The following is a 21,762-nucleotide window of genomic DNA, read 5'->3' as shown; positions in this document are numbered from 1 at the left end:
GTGATGAGGGAGGGGGGGGGGTTCAGATGTTGCGACGTCACACTTTTGCATTATAAAAAAGCAATGTTAGAAAGCGAATTTTAAACGTTATTTTGCGTTTTAGAAAACTGTTTTGAAAAATTGTAACAGGAGTTGATTAAAATACTCTATTTTGACAGAGTTCAGACAAGATTTTGGAAAAATATAGCTGTTTAAAAAAAATTCAACTGCAATTTTGAGGGGGGTTGTAGGCTGAGGTGTTACGTCATTTTATGGGGGGGGGGTCTGACTTTTTGTGACGATATGTGACGGAGGGGAGGGCAGGAGGTAAGAATCGTCAAAAAAAGCGTGACGTCATTTATGGATGACCCCCTAGAAGGTCTGAAGAACATTTTTTATCTGCTAGCCTTTCTATTTACAATTTCTTTTTATACCAACACACTAAAATAGACTACTAGGCTATATTCTTGGGTTAAAATTAAGCTCTTACATTAAAACTAAAACACAAAGACAATTGATTTAAAATCTTTTATTACAGGCGGAATAAGAAAAAATCATAAAATGTTTTTATTTTTTTAAACATTATTCATTAATTTTAAATGATAAATATTCTAAACACATTTAGCGCACATACAATAAAAGAGAAAAAACAACTCTTTTTTTTCTAAGTATGTGATTTAGTGTTTGCGTTTTTAAACAATGAAAGTACGATGTTTATGTTTAAAAACGTGCATTTGTTAGGCAATGGGAAAACATAAACATGTTTGTATAAAAATAACAATCTATTTAAACAACTAAATTGAAGACATTTCAACATGCGGCCTGTAGAGAAATCAGAAACTCGTCAACGACTGGAAAGTCCAATTTTTCGCGTTTTGCATAACATACAATGGCAGGCTCAAGTCGATGTAGTGCACAGAATTCTATATCTTGAACCATACTTTAAATGAAACAATTGAACACGCTTAGTTATAGAAATAAAGTATTGTAGGTGGTAAATTGGACATAGAATTAAGAAAACATGTACTCTGTTGCGTCGAAGAAAAATTAGTTTATTTTTATATTTATTCATACGACAGCGAAATCGAAGCTGCATAATATAGCTTTAAAACATTTTAACCCGTTATATATTTACTAAATGTGATATCAATACAAGTTCTAAACGTGATAAGCATATTCTCTAACACTACAATTCAGCTTCTTACAACAAGTGTAGTACTAGCTTAATTAATATAGGGCTTAACTCTTTATCTACTGACGGTACTTATAAGTACCACTTTAATTAAGCGCCTGTATTATTTTTAATTTTAGACGAATTTTAAAAATTATTGATGTAATTGATAGTATCATCTCCCCTGAGTCACAGGTAGGTGGAGGGATCGATGTTTTTTGAAAATTTCTGGTGTGGCGCCATTTTCAATCTCTACCTGTATCGGTAGTTTACAATTTTTCTGTACATATCTCACATGTGTTCCTGATTTCCCTTTGTTTTACCTTATTCTTCAAGTTTTCAAAACCGAATATTTTTTTATTGGGATCTTCAATAGTCAGGTCATTGTGTTTAACTCCTATTTATACAATTTTGATCAAAGTGTCTTTGTATTAGATCGATATTTACAAGTGGACTTATAAGTACCGTCAGGGCACACGGTCATTTTTTTTTAGGATTTCTTGGAAATTGCAGATTTTTTATGTGGAGTGTTATAAATATTATTATGATAATTAATTATCAAAATGTACTTAAAATTTATATTTATGCATTTAACAGAAGGTTAGCATTGGGTTTTACTCAGAAATAGTGTAATTGATTGCAGATTTCTAGTAGTAAAAGAATCACAAGGAATAGAGGTGGCAGTTGCAGGCTCGTTTCAAGGTTTAGTATACGTTTTGTATACCAAAGTCTAATTCTAGAAGTAAGAATTGGTAGTTATATTTATTGCAAAAACGGTCTTGCCTACAATAACTAGCGTGTATATAATGTATACATATAGACTAGTGATAGTCCACACATCTGCATGTAATATAGATCGTTTTGTAAATTTTAATCAGTAAACACAAAACAGTAGGCCACTTCGACTATTCTAAACACATTGAGCTCTCTTCTATTTATGAATTTTACACTGTAGTGTAGACTTGTCATAAAATTCTAGTAGGCTACATTTATACTATTATTACTAGTAGTAGTGTACAGAATGACTAGGATTTCGTTTTCAAAATATTTATGTATGCTGTTCATTGTAATAGCTATTGAAAGCTTCCAGCAAAAGCAGGTTCAGTCTGGCAACTGTTGCAACACCAGAAAGACGACAGACAAGAATGTATCAGGAATGAGGGAGCATGACATGTCGGCACCTTTTGCTGTGTTTGATGTATAAGATGTGTTCAGCTAGAAAATCCAGTAAAAATCGTACTCAAAATATACTTTTGTGATGGGTTTATGTGTGGAAATTACAAAAATATGGTATAATGATCGCCATATTATTATTTATTACGTTGTATCGTTTTTTCCTGTTTTGTAATTTTTTTTATTTTTTGGAAAAAATGTCCTACATTCCTGACGGTACTTATAAGTACCAATATATGTTTGGGCCCTTAAAAATGTATCAATTAAAATTTCCTTCGACATATGCTTTAAGTGTGCCAAAAGCTATATGATAACACATTGTTTAAGAAGCAATGTCATTCGGAACCTAATTCCGTAAATAAAGGGTAAGTTAATGATAAGAGTTTAATAGTTTAGGCATAGGCCTAATGCTTTGAAAACGTTTGTGAAGCTAGGCGGTGTGCGTAGTATACTAAAAAAATTACCTCCAACACAATTAAATATTACGTGTCAACGTGTTATGCGCGTTTGGTATCCGTTGACTCCAATTTCAGCCTGTTTTCTTTCTGGATATGCTTCCAGAGCCTTATTCTAACCAAGAACAATAGACAAGGCAGCAGTTGTTACATTATCGAATTGTTTCTCCTTGACTGGTTGTGGTCCCAGGCTATTAAACTTTCGGTTTAGCAGACACTAGGGCTCAAAATGTTTTTAATCACTTCCACGCTCTACAAAACACAATAAACATAAGATGACTCTTACCTTAGAAGAACCATCAGGAGTCTACACGTTTGAGCCAGGGTTAAGGGATGCATAGCCTTGAACTTCCTGACATGTGTTTGAACGTTCATTATCTGTATCGCGATCATTAACCAATGTTCAACAATAATATAATAGTTTTTTTTCGTGAAAGGTTGAAATATAATTTAAGTCGACTGTTTCTAAGAACAAATTTCAAGTTGAGTCATAATACATTTTAATGTTACTAAACACATGTTCCAGATAAAAATATTAAATACATCTGTTTACAAATAATGTAGACAATACCTTGAATACTTTGAAAAGCGAAATTATTCGACTGTGAAGTACTTGAGTCATCTCCAACAGGGGGTACTGTCAATTTAAAACAAAGCTTCAACCAACGCAATAATTTCAAGTTACACATCTGAGAGTCCAAAATATCAATGAAATATCTTATGATGTATGTTGACTAAAGCTCCAGTTTCAAAGCCATACCACGTTATGACTTAAAAGTTAAAATTGCTTGACATAAATATAAAACAGTCTGTGTAAACTACAAGTGCTAAGTAAATTTAAACATAAATCGAACATGAGTTGGAAATACACACATTTTTATAACAAATAGAGATAAATAATGTTTGCTAGACATTAATATAGAATACTCTAAATCAACTACAACTGTTAAGCTAATTTAATTTTCACTTAAAATCTATCAAATGGTTTGTCTCTAGAAAAAAAAAACATCTCATAAAATTTGGTTTTAGTCCATATTGAAACAAAATTAATAATGTTAATGAGAAATGCAAATTTAAAACCTCTGACACCTGAAGAAGGTGATTTTAAATGAGTTTCTTCTGTAGGCTTCCTTTCCTGATTGACACTGTATGGCTCTGTAGAGTAAATTATAAATATATATGCGTCGACTCATAAAAACGTACATTAGAGGTAATACTAAATTACAATGTCAACCATATTCTAAAAACCCGCTTCGTCTATAATATCAACGAAATTTGAATATCAGACTATTGCACCAAGGTCTATACAGTTGTTCCTATTCAAATTGATATTAATAACGCCTTTAAAAAATAAATATATAAAAATTCAGCTATAGTGGATAAATGAATACAACTTTCACTTTGGAAATACCGTTTCAATAAATGATTTTAAAAAGCTCATCAGATAATATGTTAATAGTGCTCATATCAAGTTTTCTTACATCAATAAATTAGTAAGATTTGTTTTATCATTGCAGCAGTCGTTTAAAACTACTTAAATTTGTTTTTACTCCATTACTGTGTAACATCCCATAAATAAAGTTCCTCTTTCTTTCTTGAATTTAATAGAATCGGGGTTCATAAATATATATCTAGAGGTTTGTGAGAACAGTTCATAAAACCTGCTTTATAGAAATAATTATTTTTTTTTTACTTTTGAGGGCTTTTGAGAAATAAGAAATAGAATAAAATTCTCATTCTGGTCACCATACATTACTTAAAACTTGACAAAAAAGTTCAAAAGATCGTATGCTTGTGGATGAAATTTCGTCGACGTAACTGAAACTGTAATCTAGATATGGATTTCCGCTAACCCTAAATAGAGCAAAATACCACTTGCTAATAGCGGAGGTCATTTATACGATCATATACTTATATGTAAAATAATGCCCACATTTATGTTCAATTTGATACGAGGATTTTATGAATTTAATCTAAAATTTGCATGTGTAACTAAGTCCATTCAAGTATTATCTATATATATAATTCTCTTCTGGGAGACGCTAGAAAACAAGCTGTAAACGCGCTCCCTACCATCCCCACCCCTACATGGTCTTAGTGAGCTGTGGTTCACGCTATGTTTACCTTCGTGGAGTCGGGTTTAGTTACGGCTATTAGGGGCAGATACTTTAGTTTGAAACGATTTTAAACGTTGATGGGGGGGGGGGGGGGAAGGGGAGGAGGAACGGGGGGGGGGTTATGGTCCTTAACGAGCTATTTATAGTGTTTTAAAGAAATATTTTCAGTGTCAGCGTTTGTACTGTCGAATTCACAAATTATTAATTACTGAAAAGTAAAAAAAACAACAACTAAATAGCGGCGTATGTTATTCCGCGGGCCGGCTCGTTAATATTAATTGTTTAACTTTTTTAGAATAATCAAAAGAAAACTAGAATATTTTTAGACACAGAGTAAAAACAGTAGATTTTCAGATAATAATTGAAATTTGAAATAAAAATACCCTTGACTTACCTAAGCTATTAGCCAGAAGACCTATTATTTCATTTGCCGTGTTGAAACTGAAAAATTTAAATAAATTACTTTATATGTAAAAAAAAAATTACTTTATATTAAAATTATTTTGGAGTCCAAGAGAAAATTGTTAATGCTACAAGTTAATATTTTAGTATAATTAGTATTTTTTACACAAAAAATACATTATATACCATAAAATTTATAACATTTAGCCACAAACTTTATAATTACCTGTCTCCCGATGTATGAGCTATTTGATATGGAAACAAAAGTATATGTTAATATAAACATGACTATATTTAAATGTTAAAATGATACGTTTGTCATAATTGATTTAACCTAATGTCTTGCAATTAGCAACGTGTTAAAATTCAGATGTGGTTCGAGCTGTGTTTGGACTTCCGATTAACATCTGGTTATTATATAATTTAATATGTAGATTTTAGATAATATTGAGAAAAGTGTGGGCTCTCTTTAATAGTCACTCTGAATTTAAATTCGATTGAACCCCAGTCAGCTTCACGGGTTCAGAAATTATGATCGGTTGTATTTTTTTTTCTAGATGGCCGTCGTTGACATTACAATCATGTGTTAAGAAGAGTCGGTGATGCATGCTAAATAATTTCCCTTGATAATGTCCCTAACTTAGATACACACACACACACAAAATTAACAAGGCTTATTTATTCTGAAGTCTTTTCTCACGGGTTTTTTTTTTCAGAGCCTACCTACTTAAAGCAAGAAGTTATCTTGCTCGACAGCAACGTTCCACTGTATTTATATGAATATATGAATATAATATGCAATATGAAGTAATTAATAAATATGTTTTCCTTATTATTATTGTTTAGGCACAAACTCTTTTTACTCTCTAATCATAAATATGCTACTGGGCAGTGCCGTAGCTAGGTCGGGTGTCACTAGTTGAAGTACTTAATGGTGTCACCCCCCCCCGTAATATACATACATATATATATATATATATATATATATATATATATATATATATATATATATATATATATATATATATATATATATATATATATATATATATATACTAGGCATACTGCCTAGCTTCGCTTCGTTTTCCAAAAATCTTTTGAGAATTTAAACAATTAATTAATTGGTGATTTGCTGTTATTTGAAGTGCTTAGGGCCTAAGTTTAAACAAATTTTGTAATTTTACGTCAAGCAAGCATTGTTGGAGTTTAGCTAATGTATTACTCACAAGGTTATTAGAATCGCAAAGGCTTCCATAATAGTATAAATCATTGATCATTATCAATCAGTATTAAAATCACTTTCGCAATTAATTTTCACAATTTCAGTACAATACGTAACTTAATTTATAACGAAATATCATTTTAAAGGAATGCTATACCTTGTAATTTTCGTTTTTTCTTAAAAAAAGTAAAAACATTATTTAAAAATTATTACTTTTGAAAGTTACCTCCCCTGTACATATTCCAAATGACGTAGTCTTTGTTTCCTTTTTTACAAACAATTGTTTAAATGAAAAAATACAGCAACTGGACATATCTAACGACTCTAATAGGTTTTTACGACGAGAATAATGCTTTTTTGTTACCCTCCATGTACGTATGTATATTCGCATGTGTTTATGTATTCACATACATTTTTTTATGGTATTTAATTTTTTTACCTACCCCCCCCCCCCCCCCCCATACATCGATTAACACATAAGCTATTACGATTCTCAACAAAACCGTTTACCTCAGGCATATTTTGCAACATTGAGTTAATGTAACTTTCCCCCACTCAACCCCCCCCCCACCACCAGGGCGATTGCTTTAAATTGTGTTTATATATAATACTAACGATTTTTATAAATACAGTTTGATGTACTATGTTTTCTCTATCATTAGCAGGTTTACACCCTACCCCTTCACCCTTGTCGGGATTTGCCAAATTTTGAAGACTATGTAACACTCTAATTAATCACTTAGTTAAGTGGAATTATCATTTTTCTGCATATATTTTGATACATTTTGCCTTGGTGTCACCCCCTAAATGGTCTCACCCGGTGCGGTCTGCGCCACCCCCCCTCGCTACTCCTCTGCTACTGGGTACAATATTTCCAAACCTAAGCCTAAGCATCCCCTAAGATATAATATATACACTATTATCACTACAACATCAAAAGTAACACTCGTATACATCTATCGTACATAAACTCTGATCAGTAATATCGCTTCATCTGTTGAATTAAAAACTAAATGCTGAAAGCCAGTGCTTAAGGTAGAATACACATTATGAATCTTGAATTATTATTATTTTAAAATGCGTTTTATATTATGTAACCTGTTACAATATTCAACGTAAATTGTAGACAAGAATATATTTTTTTATAACGCATTCACATATCGTTAAAAACCCAGAAAAAAACACACACCTAGCATCGGAAAAAGAAGTAAAGTTTGAAAAATATCTCAAAAGTGGGGATGTAAATGTGATTTTGTACTTACCGTCCTCTCTCTTCGAAGTATTAGTTCTTGCTGTGTGAATCGTGTTGTTACTCGTGTTCTCAGTCGTGTTGCGAGTTGTGTTGTCAATCGTGTTGTTAATCGTGTTTTCAGTCACGTTGTCAGTCACGTTGTCAGTCATGTTGTCAGTGCTGTTGTTAGTCGTGTTGCTAGTCGTGTTGTTGTTCTGTGCTTTCACACCTGCGCTAGAGTATATAATCAATAAAGGTGTCACATTTAATTTAAATTCTATTGTAATCGATTTAAAAAAAAAACTTAACATATTATTTTTCTTTTCTAGTATAGATATACATTAATTGTAATAAGGAGAATAAAAGAATCGATATCAATTCTAAATAATGGATCCCAATCTTTTTTCTAATGGTGACCCCTTTTTGTAAAAGAAAAGAGACCCCCGACCACTATATAATTAAAAAAACAATAGTTTTGTTTGGTTTAGTCTACAAATTAGCCACCCTCAGAAAAACACTATCGACCCCTTACGGGATAGCAGCCCACAGATTGGTAACCCGTATTCTAGATGCTGGAAAAATGTTTCACAATTTAAAATGTACCTGCTAGATCCAGTTCGCCCTGTTAATGATAAAAATGTTTAATATGATAAGTAAACCTAAAACCTAAAGTCTTATATTTTTTCTATGTATTATAATTGTCATTAACTTTCTTATATTTATCCAATACCAGTAGGATATTTTGCAGACCCCGTCAATTATTCTAAATAGGGCTGGTAAGTAGGTCACCAACCAGTTCTGTGGCTCATGCAGGTTTTATTGAGCCGTATAACTGGTTGGTGACCTACTTACCAGCCCTATTAGCAAACCCCAACATGGCCCCCTTCCCCCAAAGAAACTATCCCTGCCAGTTACCTCCTGTGTAATAAATCCCCCACTCTCACCATCCTCTCAACATGTTATATATAGAACAAACTTAAAATTTACAAACAATAACAAACAATAATCTTAACAAAATGAACACATTTCTTATTTTTTGCTTTGTTACGTACATTTACTAACCTTATCCCTATCCCTATTTATATCCCTATCCGTATCACAATGTCAATTTTTACTTTCTCGTATATACGAAGTAGGCCTATAGATAAAGTCTTGTGTAATCGTGCACACAAAAAATCGCAATGTAAACAGAAAGTGATATATTTTAACGCCATTTAAGGAAGCTACTATTTGTCTGTATCGTCGTCCCTGTACTTGTGTCGCCTGTGTGGTCGAATAATGGTCCTTGTTGTGTTTATGAGGCTAGCGGTCAGACCCTTCGGGGTTTAAAGGTCACGCCAGCCCGCGTCTTCCTTGCACAAGTTGTGACAGTGGTCTGTCGTGAAACCTCTATTTTTGTAGAGCTGATTGGCAGAAGTGGTTACACGTCTGACTTGATGCACGGAGGGCGAGGCGTTTGGTGCCGTGTGGAATGGTAGGTTCGGATCCCGTTGGGTTCTGTCTGTTCTGTCTTTACTTGGACTATATTCTGTACCTTTGTCTACCCTTGGCGTTGAAATATCACTTTCTGTTTACATTTCTATTTCAGTTACAACGCCTGCTTCCACCCCTCACCATGTTTACACACAAAAAATCGAGATTTTTACAAATCTCGATGTTTTACACCTCACTGATACGGAAAAAAATAATTTTGCAATCTTGTTCGTATGTCTGTGTGTCTGTGTGTGTGTCTGTCGTGTGTGTGTGTGTAAACACGATAACCTGAGTACCGTTACAGCTAGTTTGATGAAATTTTATATGTAAGTATTTTATCAAAATCGTAGATCCGTATCAACGTTTGACTGATTTCCGATAACCGAAAGTGGTACTTTTTCTACTTTGAATTGTTCAAAAGCCTATAACTTGAGTACTATTTCAGATAGATAAATGACATTTCACAAGTAAGTAAAAGATCTAATTCTCTACCTTCTGAAAAATTTTGAGCAATTTCCATTGACCGGAATTACTAATTTACGCTATTTCCAATTTCTCAAAAAAACGCATGTAAATTTATAAAGTACTAATAATATTGCGCACTACTATGCACATTTCATTTGGCGTTCACTTGGTGTGCAATTCTTTTTTCTACGAGATTTTATTCTATTTTGAAAACTTTAAGTATTTAAAATGGAGTTCCCATCCCCTGATGTTTTATATAAGAATATTCGAGAAAGTTTAGGGGACATCACTCCCGGTTTATTTTTTATCTCGATCTTTATCTCTGTTCGCAAAGGAAATGAAACTTTCTCATAGATATGTAGATGCTGAGGCGTAATCAAAACAAGTATAAAGTAAATTATTAAAATAAACATAAGCTTTGTGAAATACTAGCCTGGAGAATATCATAACTACATAGAAATTAAATAATAATAAACGAATAAACGGTACAAACTAATTATAAAAAAAAAATCCACAAACGCTGTAGTAGAATAGTTTAAAGTTTAATTAACTCGGTCAAGATGGGCTTGCTTCAAATTTTGTGTTAGCATCAATTTGTAAAATGTGATTGTTTCAAAAAATTATATTGAGATATTTTAAGCAATTTAACGGTTTTTCTTTTATTTACACAGCAGTTAATTTATTTTACCTCTCTTGAACTTTTTTTGTAAAATGTCATGTGCCCTATAATTTTGCTTATTTTAAAATACGTACATATTTTGCTATTGTGCATAGTTAATCCATTTAAGTTACTTATAAATTCTACAGAGATATTAAAAAGTATTGAATTCAACACAATTAGGCATTTAGTATCACCCATATGGCCAGCTGACTCCGATTTCAGCCTGCTTTCTTTCTGGATTTGCACCCATAGTCTTTATCCGCTCAAGGACGAAATACAAAGCAGCAGTTGTTTGATTCGGGAGTTTTCTTTCCTAAATGGGTGGTTGTGCCTAGCTATCGAGCTACATTTGTTTAAACTCTGGACTTTTCTCTTTAACAACCATAAGCTTTACAGGTCGAAATTTGCCTTCTACTAACATGGTTTTATGGTGTTTCAAAGTTTTTAAACATGTGATTAGAACAAATTTTCGACTTCTATTCTGGTAGTCGGTTTATTAATTAATTAATTATGTTTTGTATTACTTACATATAAGAGATATTATGCCAAAACAAAATAGAAGAGCAATAGACAATCCAACAGTGGAACCAAATAGAGACAAATTAAGATCTTCGTCTGATATATTTCCTAAAACAAAAAAAAATAATTTAAAGTTATTTAATGCGTGCATTTAATCTTTGACAATGTTTATGGCTAATTTTTTTTTTATTTAACGCGTGTAATAATTAGTAATAAAATATTAAATTCACATTTATGAGTCTAACTAAACATAAATTACAAAGAATTATTGAAAAGAAGGATTATAGTTGCGCACAAAACCTTTACCTTGAACAAAATTTATTAAATTACAAGTATGCATTTCCTTAAAACTTAAAAAGTTAAGTTTATTAAATATTGAGCACAGTGTTGTTTTAAGATTTCCCAATAACAACAAATCAGTTTAATTAATAAAATGGACTTACCTTTAATTTCCATACTACCCTCCACTACATCACCGTTGTCATCATAAATTTTGAGAGTATAGGTACCAAAATCTAAACTCTCAATATTAAAAATATTTAATGTAATTTTGTAATGTGTTTCACTCAGGGACTGAAATTGAATGCAATATCGACCATATTCAACGTTTTCAACTTTGTCTGCATACATCACAGTGGGCGTATCTTTACCATCTTTATAAATTTCATACTTTATTATTTGTGTGTTTCCCATACTCAGCTCAAAGTCAATGCTGACATTTTCAGCCGTGTTAGCGTAGACTCGTTGAATTTTAGAGCCGGTGGTGATTAGTTCTAGCCAGGGATTGCCTGTAATTTTTATAAAATTGTTACAAAATACCAAACTTAAATACAATAAAGCATTAATCACCCACTATTATTTAAGCATCATCATAACACATTATATTATGGGACGGTGTGGCCTAGCGGTAGAGCGCTAGCCTGCTAACCCAAGAGTCTCGTGTTTAATTCCGAGTTAGGTCAGTAGAACATCCCTGAGGCCACCCAACTATGATGTGTGCCTGACTCACGTTAAAGAAACAGGCGGTTAAGAAATAGTGCTGACCACGCATCTCACCATATGACGAAGTATCTGAAGCAGATGAACTCTAATTCTTCAGCCCATTGTGTCCGTGGCACAAACGGGAAATGACCATAAATGTTAACACTATTTTACTTTCCCTTTCCAAAATAGCTTACATTTAACAGTTACATGAACATATTGTCTTGATATGTCCCTGTGGAAAATCTCATTAAACGCCTGACATGTGTAGGTCCCCGTGTCATCGCAGGTCAAAAGTTTCGATGTACCGTCCAGTCGTTGACCTGAGCTGTCAGTGATGTAAACTGTACCACGTGGTTTGCTGTCCACCTCACAGCTAAACTCCACAACCGTGGCGTTCTCAACATTGAGGTCTCTTTCTCCGTTTGCGGTGAATAGTGTTACTTTAGCGGCATCTGATGGTAAAAAGCTAATCTTTAATAACCTAAAATAACTCAACAAAGTTAAAACCAAACTTACTTGTTTATTAATAGTCAAGTACACCTTGACTCAAGTTATCCAATATTTTCATTAAAATAACGTCAATTTTAATAACAACTACATAGATGAAAATTAAAACTAACAAAATATACCTCTAGCATCGATCAAATTCGCTGTTACGATAACACATAAGCTTAAATTGTAAAATTTTAAAATTTTATTTTCTAGCAAAGAACGAGAAGCAAATAAAGCTTCACTTATTTATAACAACTTCTAAATAAAAAAAAACGGTACTTTTAATTATACTACATATCTTTTAGTAAACTAATCAATGTATGGTTACAAGTGTAAGGTTTTAGAGATCTGTTCAAATCTAAAAAATTAATAATGAGTATTACTGGAATAAATGGCAATGTGTTGAATTAGTTTACATGAACTATTTTAAACTAAACCAATTGTAGCTTTTCATCTGCATACCTGCAAAATTAGGTATGTATGTAATATTGTATACTTTTCCAGAACGGCTGGTCCCTTCACAAATAAACGTAGTATCCTTATCTGAGAAAAAATACGTTTAGGAAGTAATGTTTACAAGCAAATATATGTATATATATATATATATATATATATATATATTATAAAGCTTGTGTCACGTCCCTATTATACTTCATAATATTTATTATGCTGATAAAAAACAATTTACTTGATTAAAGATCTACAAATATTCAGATTTTTTTATTATTAAGGAAAGAAATCTTAATTAATATTTAGCATGAAAGAAAAGCATGTTATACAATAGCATAATTTCACTAAATGGTAAAATAAAGTGGGTTTGAAAGCTGTAATAGAGATTTTTTATTTTAAAGTGTGTACAATTTACATAAATAAATTACCATCATCGTAATGGATGACAATTGTTGGATTGTAATTGATTTTACGCTGATCGGCATCAATCCAGACAATACTAATTGTACCATTATCAATATCTCTCATTTCACATTTACAGTGGATTGTATCAGTGGGCCAGAAAACGTTGTCTTCTCTCTTAGAAAAACAGCCATCGAGCAAAGTTGCTTTTGGTGCGTCTGCATATATATATATATATATATATATATATATATATATATATATATATATATATATATATATATATATATATATATATATATATATATATATATTGGACTTATATTGGAACTATATTAATTTTCCTTCAATATATCTAAAGCAATTTCAAGTAATATGATTATAAATGATAATTTCAAGGATCGTTTTTCTAGATTAAAATAATTCTCAGAGGATTGGACTATGTGATATATTACACGTGCATTAATATGTAAGTTTGATGTCAAGTTAGATTGCTCAACTAGTAAGAATTACTTAGAAACACTAATCAACTAGGCCTATGTAGAGTGTGATACCTATATGGATGCTGGTTTGGTTGCTATCATATGTTTTGTTCACGTCCATCGACATTTGTAGAAAAAAGGTCAAGTTGCCAACTAGATCATCCTTAATTGGATATGTTAAGCCGCAAAATAAGTTGTAATATATCGGGTTATCTTGTGCATTTTCTTGTCGGTAAGAAGATGTTTGTAGTTCTACCTATTTCAAAAGAATAAAAGTAGCTTTGAAAGTAAAAGGATTTATATACTACATCTCAAATATAATGTTACCTTAGCTATATCTATATCTATCTCTCTCTCTATCTCTCTCTCTCTCTCTCTCTCTCTCTCTCTCTCTCTCTCTCTCTCTCTATATATATATATATATATATATATATATATATATATATATATAAAGCAGTGTGTGTGTGTGCGTGCGGGTTTGCCTGTGTGCGTGTGTGTATGTGTGTATGTGTTTGTGTTTGTGTGTGTGTTTGTGTGTCTGTCTGTCTGTCTTTTATGCATTACTACAAATTTCATCCGATCACCATGAAACTTTGTGAAGTTGGGGAGGTTTCTGCTAGGAACAAAAATTCATACTTGCAGGGGTGGCGCCTCGACAGGGAGAGATTCCATTTTTCCTTTTATGCAGTATATACAAAATAAAAGTCGATTGCGATTTGATATATTTCATCTGATTGCATGAAACGTTAGGGAATTGATTTAAAAAAAAACTCCAAGGGAGGTTTCTTCAAAAAAATCATTTCAATTTCGTAAGGGTGGCGCCCCGTGAGGGTGCGATTTTTTTCGTTTATACGGTATTTAAAAAATGTCGGATGCGGTTCGACACCGTTCATCCGGATACCATGACACTTTGTGGAGCGCTATGGCGCCTACGTTCGTTTTAAACAGTATAATAGACTAAGGATATGAAGGGGTGTTATGGTTGTTCACTATAATTAATCAGGCACGTTCGCCGGCGCCCCAGCAGAATACGATTTTGGGCCACGGGCTAGCGCTTGAGCACTATGGCGCCTACGTGTGATTTAAGCAGTGCGGAAGGCTATGCATAAGAATGGGTAGAAGAGTCGTTCACTAAATTGAATCAAGCGAGCCCGCCGGCGTCCCGGCAGGATGCTATTTGGCGCATTGGGTTAGTTTTAAGGAGACAGTGGACGTACGCGGTAGTGTAATCTGGGGCTCCCGAGAGTGCCCCTCTACATTCCTGACACCTGGGCGGTTACCAAAATCTCACTATTACACGCTAGTGTATAAATAAAAGTTTATAGGTTTGTGTGGTTCTTTGTTGGTTTGTCCGTTATGAATTACGGCACCATTCATCCGACCGTCAATTAAATTTGGGAAAATGATGAGAATACTCATGGAGAGGTTTTTGTGAAAAAAAAAACTTTCCTGTGAGCGATACGAGTGCCTATGTTCATTTTAGACAGTGCGATAGACTATGTATAAGATGGGGTCGAAAGAACCACCTACAATATAGATACAAAATTTGACGATTAAACCGATCCAGAGCTGTAGGCCTACTACTAGAGCGACCCGTTACTTCCCTAACACCTGGGTGATTACCGAAGTGGTTTATACCTCGTTTTTACAGATTGAATAAAGTACACTTTCATTCAGTACACCCTAGGGTGTTCTGGGCGGTAGTGAAGGCAACCCCATGCCCTGACAAATATGATCCAAGAAAAATAATATAGTCATTGTTTACAATTAAATAACGCAGTTTTAGAAAACGAAGTCACGCATCTAAGAATAAAGGGTTGGTAACGCATTAATCAAACCCCTTTTAAATATTGCGTCTAAGACCGCATTAGACTTGCATTAGTTTTAAATATTATCATTAGGCAACAACAAGCATAATACCCACAGACAGAAGGACAAACAATAGAACAGACGGAAAGAAGGAGTCTACGACGAATTCCCGAAAGACACAAGCCCGGATAACTTTTACCTGAAGGCCATTTACCCGAAAATGTTAACATTATAGGCTAACAAATAACCCACCTTTATCAATTTAAATTTGAAATTTTGATAAACATTACATATCTAAGCAAAAAGAAAGGGGAATAAAAGACATTATATGTTACCTAGCAGACGTTGTTAATTAATTTGTTTTTCCTCAAGTTTTTAAAATGAATTTATATTTTTTTTAAGTAATCGCATCAACGCATTGTGTAAACAATGTCCCATTAAAGGAAGATCAAACATAACTGACTATTCTTAATTTTATAAATATTTTTTAATAAAGCTTTAGTGATTTCCCCTATATATTCTTAAATAACACTAAAAAAATCAATTTTCTATTACTTAAATTATTAAACTATAATAAATTTCTTAGAAAAAAAGAATTGCCCACCTAATGACAGGAAAATAATTTGTGTATAATAAGGCAGAACATTATGAAGAAAGATGAGAAATCAAGTAAAAATAAATTTAAATGCGATTTTTAAGAAAACCGAAATATGGTAAAGTACTACTTCCGGTCACCGGAAATTACTCCAAATTTAATTTAAAAAAACAACAACAGAGAAATAGATCGTTTACTTATGCGTGAAATTTCTAACATCTATCTTTAACAGTACTTAAGTTATTGAAAAAATCGAAAGGAGAATAAGTTCCACTTCCGGTTGAAAAGTTGATATTGAGCTACAAATTTGAATTAATACTTTTATATATAAATTTCGTCAATCTAGTTGTAACGGTACAGATATTATCGTGTTCACATACAGACAGACAGACAGACAGACAGACATACAGAGAGACATTAATACACTATTACTTAGTCCAGTTTTTTTAACCAGATGACGCGTAAAACGCTGAGATTTTGATAAATATGGATTTTTAACTTTTGCCCGACAAAAATAAGTCCCCTTTACTCCGTGTGAAGTACTGAGGTGTTAAACGGTGAAAACTCAAAATTTCATGTGATTTTTGTGCACGACAGCTAAACTTCCTCTATACTCTGTATAGGAGAATTAAAAATGATACTAAGTTATCCACTATACTTAAAAATATTTTACGTCATTGTTCAATGAAATCCGTCTAAAGAAAGTGCAATTGGCTGTTGGGAAAACGTTGAAAGCTGAACAGTTCACAACTACAACGTGCTGTTTTTCTTCTTGTGTTAGTACTGGGGGCTTGCAATCAAGGTTTTCTGGAGCATCTGTGAATAATATTTACACTTACTAGTAAAAGTATATGGGTATTTGTATTATATTATTTGTATTATATGAGTAACATATTGTAGTTCCGCCCCTGGTTTGGATACATCGCCATTGAGTGAAGTTCTTAAAGGTTCTTTACATTTTAAAAATATATATTGCCATTTTAGCTTAAGTATGTGCGTGCTACTATCCATATGTAAGTGGTCGGGTGGCCGACAGGGCACTTCCCGGCTCCGTAGGCGCTTCAAATTTAGCAGGATCCTGCCTTGGGGCAATAGAACACGAGGGCCGGTGCCGGTTGGCCGCAAAGTCCAGAAAGAGGGAGCCAAAATTACCTCGACTGACCGGCGCCTTATATGAGCCATATTACGAAAACAACTTTTGCCGAACGACCCCCTTGATATTTTGTGAGGTGGTTGAAGAATGACTAGGTGTGTCATTAAAAACTCGGCATATCAGAGAAAACTTCGTAAAGTGGTCAAAACTGACCAGTTGTATTTCCTTATATAATCTTTGTATTTTATGGGGAAAATAGGGTAATTTCAACACAATTTTCAGGGTATTTAACCTTTGTATATCATGCTAATTTTTTGCGTTCACTTCTATAGATGACTTGGCCGAATGGAAAAAAATGTTGGTCAGACTCAAAGCCCTCGACGAGGGCTAAAAGATGACCGCGAGTGAAATTCTCCTTATATGAGATCAGTATATAAATAAATTGGCGAACGATCCCTTTAATATTATGTGAGGTTGTAGACCTACCCTGGACGGTAACAAAAAAAACTTTATTCCCTTCGGAAAAAGCCAATATAGTCGTAAAATATGTCCTGATACCGTATTTTCTTATAAAAGCATAGCAACTGTTTGTTAAAAAAAAAAGTAAACAAAGACATTCGTCATTTGTTCAATTTTCAAGGGAAGTAACTTTTTAAAAATAATTATTTTTCAGATAATTGTATACTATTTTAAACAAAAACATAAAATTATGAAGTATAGCATTTGTTTTAGTAAAAAATTAAGTTGTTAATTAAGTTACGTATCCTAAATAAATAAATAAATTAATAGTTAAAGTCAATGTAATAGAAATTATGAGATAAACTGTTCATGTAAGCACGTATCCTTAATTGTGATGGAGGCTTGGTAGAGTCGGCTAAAGCTAATGGCTGATAAATTCGAAAAAGTCTTGAGCTCAAACCTTCTGGCAGATATGGCTCGATCCCTTCCAACACTAAAAATAAATTAAGCACGAAGAAGAAGAACAAGCCTTATGGATAGTAGTATCGGTCAGCCTCTGCTCGCACGGCGAGCTCTGTTAAAAACTGGGAATGTACGTCTGTCCAATGGGATTAGGAAAAAAAAGTATGCTTCCTTCGGGAAAAGTTCTGAACAATGTTTTAACTGACCAGAGGCCATATTTCCTTATATAAAAATAGTACTGTTTTTTGTAAAAAAAAAAATACGAATATCTGGACGTACAAACCCAATCATAACACATGAGGTCGTAGAAATACCCGCGGGGTTCACTATAGGTAGGCGTTATCTTCGGGAAAATTCCTGAAGGGCTTTAGAACTGACCGGTCCGAATTCCCTATATAAACATTGTTAATTTGGTGAAAAACGATTACTATGTTCAAAACAATGTTTTGGAACTTTGGCTCTGTACATCTTGTTCACTTTTTTGCATAGAGCTGTGTAAATGAATCAGCCGTATGGATGAAATATTGGAGGGCTAAAAAGTTACCACGAGTGACATTTTCCTTACATAAGCTATACAAAAAAAAAAGCCAAACAATACCTCTGATATTTTGTGAGGTCGTAGACCGACCCTGGAGGGTAACCAAAAACTTTTTTCACAATTGTATGTGAAAAAGAAAGTAAACAAAGACAACGTCATTCGTTCAATTTACAAGGGAAGTAGTTGTTTAAAATAAATATTTTTCAAACAATTTTATATTATTTTAAACACAAACATAAAATGACGAAGTATAGTATTTATTTGAGTACAATTTGTGTAAAATTTTAAAGTATGTATCTTAATTAAATTTAAAAATTTTAAAAGTCAATATAATATAAATATGAGTTATACTGTTTAGGGAACCTTTGTAGTTTTAGTTATGTTTAAACTAATAAATTGTGAACATTCCAGCTATTTCCAAAATTACTATTATTGTTTAAAAAAATTTTTTTTAAATCAGCCAATCACTAATTACTTAGCATTCAAACTCTCAAATGTTTTCTGAAACCTAAGCGAAGCTAGGCAGTATGCCTAGTTAGTGATAAAGCAAACGATTCATTTAAATGATATCTAATGTGTGCCTCTTCGTAAGCCTGTGTAAATGCATGAGCATGTGCTGGTGCATGCGTACATATGTGCATGGTTTGTTTAAACATTCTATGTTGTTTAATCATTCTAATCTGGTATTCCTGATATATGGTTGTTTTAAATTGAAAGACATGCTTGTAGACTTTATAAATAAGATAAAAATACTAACGATAAATAATTAAGTCACAATGGTAGAGATCCTCGTCGGGGGAATCGTATCCACAGCGCCAACGACCCTCTTTCGATGGACCCCGTCTGCTGATGCCAATTAGGGATATAATACTGGTCCCGTTTTCACGAACTACGTGGTAGTTTGAAGAGCATTTGGTTGAATTGTGAAGGCATGTAGCAACCCGTGCATCATTGTGATGCCAGTATAGGTCTCTACTGCGGTTGCTGTCTGTACATTGGAAACTAACATCGGATCCTTCTTCGTACGGCTGGCATGCTGATGGTGCTGGTAAAAAGGCGTTTTAGTTCGTTTTTTTTAAATACAATGCCCGTTAGAGTAGAGACATTTTTAAAAAGCTAAGACTTTATTTATTTTCATTATTTGTTCATCTATTTATCAATTCTTTAATTTATCTATTGATTTATTGACATCTATTTATATATTCATCTATTCATCTATTCATCTATTCATCTATTCATCTATTCATCTATTCATCTATTCATCTATTCATCTATTCATCTATTCATCTATTCATCTATTCATCTATTCATCTATTCATCTATTCATCTATTCATCTATTCATCTATTCATCTATTCATCTATTCATCTATTCATCTATTCATCTATTCATCTATTCATCTATTCATCTATTCATCTATTCATCTATTCATCTATTCATCTATTCATCTATTCATCTATTCATCTATTCATCTATTCATCTATTCATCTATTCATCTATTCATCTATTCATCTATTCATCTATTCATCTATTCATCTATTCATCTATTCATCTATTCATCTATTCATCTATTCATCTATTCATCGATTCATCGATTCATCGATTCATCGATTCATCGATTCATCGATTCATCGATTCATCGATTCATCGATTCATCTGTTCCACTGTTCACCTGTTAAGCAGTTCGTTTATTCATCTGTTCATTCGTTTATTTGTTTATATGTTCATTTGTTCATGTGTTCATTTGTTCATGTGTTTATTTGTTCATTTGTTAATTTGTTAATTCGTTCATTCGTTCATTCGTTCATCCGTTCATTCTTTCATTTGTTCATTCGTTCATCCGTTCATTGGTTCATTGGTTCATTGGTTCATTGGTTCATTGGTTCATTGGTTCATAGGTTCATTGGTTCATTGGTTCATTGGTTTATTCTTTCATTTGTTCATTCGTTCATTCGTTCAATAATTATCGTAAATAATTTTTGCATGGTTATTATTGTACATTGATATCTAGTTATGTTTCCGGTCCATAAGTATCTTTAAATATGTATTTATAGAAAAAAAAACGTTTTCAATTAATTTACTTACCCTTTCGAATATCGACGGAAGTGATTACTTGAATGAAGACAATTGCTACCAGCACTAGTTCTCTAAATGTTCTCATTTTAGCTGACATTGTTTCATTCCTGATAGAAATAGTAAAATATTGTTTCATTTTTTCAGTCAAAAGATAACATTTTACGAATCTTAACACTAAGTAAAGTACCATATGAAGAGATATTGTAATTAACACCATACGTATCCGTTTTACTTTCCCTAACCTTTGTCAGTTACCCATACGTTTTGGGGGACGTCCAACGAACTCGAACCAGTGGTGGGAATGAGACTCACAGATTACAAGTCTTGTGCTCTTACATCCGATCACACCATAACAGGTGAACGAATGAACGAATGAACGAATGAACAGAAATGACGTAAATTACTACTATCGGTCAACGAAAATTACTAAAAATTCGACAGAAGTCAGAGAACTAGATTATTACTTACATGTGAAATTTCATTAATCTATCTGAAACAGTAATAAACTTATGAGCTTTTGAAGAACTTAAAGTTGAATAAGCCCCACTTTCAGTTATTGGAAATCGCTGAAAAGTTGATAAAGAACTACAAAGTTGACATTATACGTCATCAACCTATCTGCAACGGTACTTAAGTTATCGTGTTGACAGACATACACACAAACACACACACAGACATATGGACAACGATTTCTATCTTTTGCACGATTACAATACGTCCTCTATACTTCGTGTACGAGAAAGTAAAAACGAATTAAGAATCATGTCTATATCCCGCGGTGCCATACCCCGTAGTGTTATATAAGAATACTAGCCGTCGTTACCCGTTACACGCGAGTTAGACTTATATATTTTAAATGTTATACTTGTTTGAGAAAAATATTTTATAAAACAGTTATTGGTTAAAACGCAATGTGCTTTACTACACGCTGAACAATATTAATGACAAAGCAAAGAAATAGCTAAATAGCTAAAAATCCGACATATTTAAAATAACATAGGCTATTAATACCTATTGGAAAAAAAAACCAAATTATAGGATATACATTATTAG

General features: G+C 32.8%; 1 protein-coding gene across 1 annotated transcript; it reads right to left on the bottom strand.

Moving 5' to 3' along the window:
* Positions 1 to 659: 659 nt before the first annotated feature.
* LOC131927235 (uncharacterized) lies at positions 660 to 19,670 on the bottom strand. The gene is made up of 16 exons (XM_059283005.1): positions 19,392 to 19,670; positions 16,756 to 16,898; positions 13,751 to 13,934; positions 13,223 to 13,414; positions 12,807 to 12,887; positions 12,047 to 12,304; positions 11,312 to 11,656; positions 10,878 to 10,976; positions 8,354 to 8,372; positions 7,782 to 7,984; positions 5,524 to 5,542; positions 5,290 to 5,336; positions 3,859 to 3,933; positions 3,350 to 3,415; positions 3,065 to 3,156; positions 660 to 919 (listed from the first exon to the last, which is right to left on the bottom strand). Exons 3-15 carry the CDS (start codon positions 13,803 to 13,805, stop codon positions 3,086 to 3,088), a joined length of 1,530 nt encoding a protein of 509 aa, XP_059138988.1. The 5' UTR covers positions 13,806 to 13,934; positions 16,756 to 16,898; positions 19,392 to 19,670; the 3' UTR covers positions 660 to 919; positions 3,065 to 3,085.
* Between the last annotated feature and the right edge of the window lie 2,092 nt (positions 19,671 to 21,762).

The sequence above is a fragment of the Physella acuta genome, unplaced genomic scaffold (assembly GCF_028476545.2).
Source record: "Physella acuta isolate Inbredline_101_S28 unplaced genomic scaffold, ASM2847654v3 ptg000087l, whole genome shotgun sequence".
NCBI classification, from domain to species: Eukaryota; Metazoa; Mollusca; class Gastropoda; family Physidae; genus Physella; species Physella acuta.
The sequence above is the reverse complement of the archived record's forward strand: the minus strand, read 5'-3'. Positions and strand labels throughout refer to the sequence as shown.